The 6,505-nt window shown below is 55.7% G+C and overlaps 1 protein-coding gene across 1 annotated transcript in view; it reads left to right on the top strand.

Moving 5' to 3' along the window:
* The window catches only part of COL5A3 (collagen type V alpha 3 chain), a 38,770-nt gene that overhangs the window by 3,633 nt on the left and 28,632 nt on the right, over positions 1 to 6,505 (top strand). Inside the window, exons 2-11 of the mRNA XM_029218673.1 lie at positions 500 to 661; positions 753 to 942; positions 1,018 to 1,174; positions 1,872 to 1,976; positions 2,553 to 2,705; positions 4,283 to 4,396; positions 4,501 to 4,647; positions 5,882 to 5,929; positions 6,002 to 6,043; positions 6,363 to 6,425. Coding sequence (XP_029074506.1) covers positions 500 to 661; positions 753 to 942; positions 1,018 to 1,174; positions 1,872 to 1,976; positions 2,553 to 2,705; positions 4,283 to 4,396; positions 4,501 to 4,647; positions 5,882 to 5,929; positions 6,002 to 6,043; positions 6,363 to 6,425 — 1,181 coding nt within the window. The remainder of the gene's footprint in view (positions 1 to 499; positions 662 to 752; positions 943 to 1,017; positions 1,175 to 1,871; positions 1,977 to 2,552; positions 2,706 to 4,282; positions 4,397 to 4,500; positions 4,648 to 5,881; positions 5,930 to 6,001; positions 6,044 to 6,362; positions 6,426 to 6,505) is intronic.

Genomic DNA, 6,505 nt, shown 5'->3' with positions numbered 1-6,505 from the left:
GGTCATGGGTGATGGTGGTCGAGGAGGAGGTCAGAGGGAGGAGGTCACGAGTGATGAAGGTCGAGGAGGAGGTCAGAGGGAGGGGAGCCCAGGGAAGAGGTGGAGAGAACACACCCAAGGAGCCCCTCCTCTCTAAGCGGGTTTCCCCTGGCAAGGGGGGCTTCAGGCCTGGGAAGCAGCCCCAGGGAGCTGGTGCGGGGGAGTGTGGAGAGGGGGACAGTTTGGCTCTGGGGCTCAGGCCAGGAAGCTTTGATTCATCCCAGAACTAGGTCAGCTTTTTTTTTTTCTCACCGAAAACCAAGGGAAAAAAACAGGAGTCAACAGGCTGATGAAGCTGGAACAGCTGTGGAGTGGTGAGGGGGGTATGCGCCCCAGGCCTGCTCCTTCCCCCTGACCCACAAACATAGCGGGGGGGGGGCTGAGTCCCCCAAAACCCAAGCCACTCACGCAGAGTGCTGGGCTCGTTGTAACTGCCCCGCACCCTGGTTTCTTTCCGTAGCAGACCCTGTGGATGTGCTGAAGGCCCTGGGCGTGCGGGGGGGCCAGGCTGGGCTCCCCGAGGGTCCCGGCCTCTGCCCCCAGAGGGTCCCGCAGGGCGACCGGGCATTCGGGGTGGGCAAGGCCAGCACACTCGGTGTCCCCACGTGGGAGCTCTTTCAAGGTGAGTGAGGGTGAGAGGGGCTGTGGTTCATCGTGGGAGCATGGGTCACAGTCGGGCCATCTGAGCTGCCCCTTTCTCTCTGCCCTCCCAGCCGAGCACTTTCCCGAGAGCTTCTCCGTGCTGATCACTCTGCGTGGCCGGCCAGCCAACCAGTCTGTCCTTCTATCCGTCTACAATGAGGCCGGTGTCCGGCAGCTGGGCCTGGCGTTGGGGCCGGCTCTGGACCTCCTAGGTGACTCCTTCAGCCCCCTCCCCCAGCAGGTCAACCTCACGGATGGCAGGTGAATATGGGGAAGGTGGGAGTCCCAGGAGAGGTGAGATGAGAGCACGCCCCCACTGAGACTGTCCCCTTGCAGGTGGCACCGTGTGGCGGTCAGTGTGGATGGTGGGATGGTGACCCTGGTGGCTGACTGTGAACCGCAGCCCCCCGTATTGAGCCAGGGACCTCAATTCATTAGCACAGCTGGACTTACTGTGCTGGGGACCCAGGACCTCGGGGAGGAGACTTTTGAGGTAGCGCTTCAGTGATGGGGGAAACTGAGGCAGGAGGCAGGAGGGAGGTTTGTCCACAGCCTGAATCTGGAGAAGAGAACGGAGAAGGGAACTATCCAGCTTCGACTTAGCGCCAGGAAGCTGAGGAAGGGAGCGCCAGGCATCACGGTGCATCTTTGTGGCATGTGCCTGTGAGACTGTAAAGCCATGAATTGATCATTTGTGATGGTGCATACTTGGCTTATGGTGGAAGGATAAGGTTGTGATGTGTGACGGCGCTGCTGGTTGTGATGGTGTGTGATGCCAGCAAGGCATGGAGTTGTGTGGCTCTGGGACAGATGTGTTTTCGATGTGGTGATTGTTACGTGTGTCATGACAGTCCAGGGACCTCATCATCTTGCTTCCCTCCTTATCCCCAGTACCTTGAAGGGCACCTGGCACACAGTAGGTGTCACCATGTGCCGCGAGTGAAGGACCAATTGTGCCTCTGATGGGACAGAGGTTGTGGGGTGTGGCTTGTGGTTGTGGTTTGGTGTCACCCTGATAGAATCTTCCTCCTCTCAGTTTTTTAGGGCAGAGGGATTTCTGGGGCTATGGTGGGGCTTCCTCCTCCCTATACTTAGCCTGCTTTGGGTGGAAAAACACCAGACCTTGATGCTTGGAATGGGGGTCGGAGTCAGCCTGCAGACCCCTTCCCGGACCCCCACTCTCTCCCCAGGGAGATATTCAGGAGCTGCTGATAAGCTCAGATCCTCAGGCTGCCTTCCGAGCCTGTGAGCAGTACCTTCCTGGCTGCGATGACCTGGATCCTGTAGCCACAGGGGTGAGTAAGGGGCTTGTCCTGAGGTCGCTGGCTGAGTCATCCCTGGCTCCAGGTCTCAGGAATGAATGAATTCTGAGCCCTACCCAGGGGGCTGAGTGACGCTGCCCTTAAACTGTTCTTAGGCATGAATGACCTTGACTTCAGGTCACATAACTGACCCTTGGCCCCTAACCATATGATTTACCTTGACCCCAGGTCCCAGGGCTGAGTGAGCCCTGGCTTTAAAAGATAGGACCAGGGCTTCCCTGGTGGCGCAGTGGTTGAGAGTCTGCCTGCCGATGCAGGGGACATGGGTTCGTGCCCTGGTCTGGGAAGATCCCACATGCTGCCGAGTGGCTGGGCCCGTGAGCCACGGCCGCTGAGCCTGCGTGTCCGGAGCCTGTGCTCCGCGATGGGAGAGGCCACAACAGTGAGAGGCCCGCGTACCGCCAAAAATAAATAAATAAAAAAAATTTTAAATATAAAATAAAATAAAAGATAGGACCAATGGACCATGTGCCAGCAATGACCCCAGGTGATCTGAGTGACGGGGCCTCCACTCAGGGGATCTGGACCCGACTGGAGTCCTCTTCCCAGGTACCCCAGGGGGAGCCAGAAACCCCTCCCCGTCGGCGGAAGGGGAAGGGAAAAGGGAAGAAAAAAGGGCGAGGTCGTAAGGGGAAGGGCAGGAAGAAGAAGAACAAGGAAGTTTTGGCCCTGAGCCCACCTCCTGTCTCCCTGGAGAACCAGGTAAGGGGTCTGCGGTATCTCTCCCCTCTGTTCTTTGGCCGCCCTGCTTCTGGCCTCTGATCCCCACTGACCCCTTGTGCCTCATCCAAGGTCTCTGCCTCTTGTCTCCAATAACCGACCTTTGACTTCTCTCAGCTGACCGATCACTTGTCGGGGGTCTGGTCCTGTCTTAGGTGCTCTTTCGTATCTCCCTCCCAACTTCCAGTTCTGCGGGGGGACTAGAGGGAGGGAGCACACCCAGTCGAGTACCTTGTGATTAGGGGCTCTTGATGAGGGCTACTGTTTAAGGGGAGCCACTAGCTGGGGTGAACGATGGGTTTGTTAGTTAGTGTGTCATCATTTGGGGTTGACTGGTTGGGGTCATGGGTGAGGGTTATTCATTGGGGGTCGCTAGCTGGGGGGACACTATTTGGCCTCCCTGATGGCGATTGCTGGTTGGGGGGGATCATTGTAGAGAGATACTGACTGAGGTTGATGTTCGGGGGTTTCCTAGTTGGAGGTCACTGTTAGAGGTCATTGATGGAGGCCACTGTTGGTGTTATTGGGGTCTGTAGTTTAGGGTTAATGGTGTGGGGCTCATTGCCAAGGATCACTAGCTGGGCAAGTCCCCAGTGGGGGACCACTGATTAGAAGGCACTAGTGGAATCACCAGCTGGGGTCACTAGCTGGGAGAGTGCCTTTCAGGGGATCATGGATGAGATAGTTTGGGAGTCCCTGATGGGTAATTAGTTGGGAAGTCATTGATGGGTCACTGGTTATAGGAATAACTGGTGGGAGGCCAATGATTTGGGTTATTAGTAGGTGTGTATGGGTCATTGGTTAGGTCCCTTAGTGGGGATCACTTGTCATGGGTCATTAATTGGGGGTCATTAATGGGTCACTGGCTGTAGGAATAATTGGGGGCCATTAGTTGGGGGTCACTGGGTAGGTGTCCCTGGTGTGGGCCACTGGTCGGGGTCCTTGGTTGGAGGGTCACTGGTTGCACTACATCTGCTCGCCACATCAGTGGGGAGAAAGAGGGTTATCACTTCAGCCTAGAACAGACACCAGGAGTAGCCTACCCTTTCTCAGCCCCTTCCTTAACCTTCACCTGGGCCCCCATCACCTGCTGTGCGCCCTTAACCCAGTTCCTCTGCAGCTGTCCAGGCCAGGAGGACCTCCCACTCCTTCTCTGACTGCGGCCTGGCTGGCTGACAGACTGCTGAGATCTGCCTTGAGAGAGGACATATGGGATAGGCTTCTGGGAGTCTGGCCCTGAGTGGTGGACATTGACCCTGACCCCTGGGCTTTGGAGCCAGCCCCGCTCTGCCTTCCAGGCCTTCCAGACCTGCCAGCCCTGCCCCTCCTCCACACACAAGGGCTCTCCCTGCTGGCTGTCCTTGTCCAGCCAGCACACCTTCGCCTGCACTGGCCAGCCCCCTGCCCCATACCCCTCTGATGTTTTTTGGGGGGAATCCTCCTCTGTCCCCCTCCCTAGACTGGGTGCTCTGGGAGAGAGAGTCTGTCTCCTCCTTCGTCTCCCTTTTGTCTTGATTGTCCTGACCCCAGACCTGGTACCTTCTCTGTCCTTCCTCCAGACCTCCACTGACATCCCCAAGACAGAGACACCAGCTCCAACTCTGCCTCCGACTCCCACGCCTTTGGTCATCACCACGACTGTGGCCATTGGCAGCAACGTCACCGTCCTAGAGGTTGTGGGAAGTGGACGAGGCTGGAGGGGAAGGTCCTGGGACAGTGGTGGTGGCAGACAGTGAAGAGGCCAGGGGTAAACTTTGGTCTGTCCCAATGTCCTCAGGAGAGCTTGGACCCTGACAATGGAACTGAACTGGGGACCGTGGAGACGGAGTTAGCCAGAGAAGAAGAAGAAGAAGGTGGTCCCACCACGGGCCCCCACTTCCGGGCAGCAGAACAGTCATGGAGGACTGAGTTGCAGATCTTTCCTGTGCGTCTGGGTGGCTGGGTTAGCTGCAGGGGGAGGGACTCCTACCTGGAGCCACACATAGCTGCATTCTCTTTTTTGCTTTCTTTTTATCTTGCCTAGAACGCCTTCCCACCACCCCAGCGCAGTTGACAAATATTTATCTACAGATACTACGCTAATGTGACAGGCATTGTGCTAATGAATGGCTCTGTGGGTAGGGTGATTCATCTGGTTTTTAGCCTAAGCAGATGAGAAGCCACTTGAGATGGAATACCATCTGACTTGGGAGTTTTCAAAGCTCTCTCTAGCTGCCGAACAGCATATGGACTGTAGGGGGAGCCAGAGGGGCAGCAGGGAAACCAGTAGTCTATGCAAAACAGAGTGGTGACCTGGATGAGGGTGGTGGCTGTAGTGGTGGTGGTGGGGATAGAGAAAAGTTGGACAGACTGGGGACATGCCCCATTTTGCTCTTGCTGCTGTATGTGGAGAACAATTCAAAAATGACTGGGTAGATGCGCGGTGGCACCACTGAGTGGGATGGGGAAGCCTGACGGAGGAGCAGGTGGAAAAGTGTCAAGGATCTCATTTTGGATGTGCTAAACTGGCAACCCTTGTTTGATTGTCAATGCGGGTGATTGGTTAGAAAATTGTGGAGTTCAAGGAAGATGGTCTAGCCTGGAGATAAAGACTTGGAGCTCATCAGCGGAGAGATGCTATCTTCAGCCAAGGGATGAGATTGCCTAGGAGCATAAGGCAGACAGAGAAGGTGTCTAGGTTCTAGCTTTGGTGTTGGACAGGGGAGAAGGTGAATAATTCTAACCATCTTACTCTGAGTGCCCGTTATGTGCTAAGCATTGTTTTAGCTTCTTTATCTTCCCATGGGATATATACAGTCGGCATTCGCCCACACACTATGCAGGTGAGGCCATAGGAGTTGAATAAGTTGCCCAACATCACTCAGCTTTTGAGAGGCAGCTCCAGGATTAGGACTCCACAGTATGCCCCAGGGTTCATGTTCCTTACCTTGCTGCAGCATGGCCAGCTTGAAACTGGCGGATGAGCTGCTCAAAACATACTGGTTGAAGAAAGGACAGCAGAGACAGCTCAGAGGGTGGACTTTGTGCACGCATGCGTGCCTCTGTGTGTGTGTGTGTGTGTGTGTGTGTGTGTGTGATGAGTGGGAGGTAAGTTAGCTGAGAGTTCTCTGTCTGAGTTCCAGGGCTCACACCTCTTCTCTTTCCATCCCCTGCCCCAGGGCGCTGGGGAGAAGGGAGAAAAAGGAGAACCGGCTGTGATTGAACAGGTGAGGGGCTTGGGGCTGGAGGACGTGGCGGGGTCTATGCTAGAATGGGGGTCACACTTATTTCTCCCCAAGGGACAGCAGTTTGAAGGACTTCCAGGAGGCCCAGGACCCCAAGTGAGTCATGGCTGCATTCCCCTCTTCTTGTCTTTTACTTCCAGTTGGGGTATTTGATCCTCTGGGGTGAGGAGTTGGGGTGTAATGTTGCCAGATCATTTGAAGACGATTGGATATTTGAGGCTCAAAAGATGAGTAAAAATAGGGGTTGAGATGTAAAGTTGGGGGTTTATATGTGTCAGTATAGTATTGAGGGGCCAGGGGTGGCTCGGTGATGGGGTAGGAAGGTCAGCATGGGGTCAGTGTCAGTGGTGGTTTGGAAGTCAGCCTGGCTCAGACTTTGCATTTGTCATGACCTCTGTTCCTCTGTCCCCAACAGGGGGTGGTTGGCCCCTCAGGTCCTCCTGGCCCGCCAGGATTCCCTGGGGACCCTGGTCTACCGGTAAGAGACTTCCTCTGCGGTGTAAACTCCTGGGAAAGTGAGGTTTCAAGTTGGCAGCATGGCTGCGACTGGAGCTGGCT

This window comes from Monodon monoceros, unplaced genomic scaffold, assembly GCF_005190385.1.
Source record: "Monodon monoceros isolate NGI ecotype Baffin Bay Population unplaced genomic scaffold, NGI_Narwhal_1 Super_Scaffold_12, whole genome shotgun sequence".
In the NCBI taxonomy this organism is placed as follows: Eukaryota; Metazoa; Chordata; class Mammalia; order Artiodactyla; family Monodontidae; genus Monodon; species Monodon monoceros.
The sequence above is the reverse complement of the archived record's forward strand: the minus strand, read 5'-3'. Positions and strand labels throughout refer to the sequence as shown.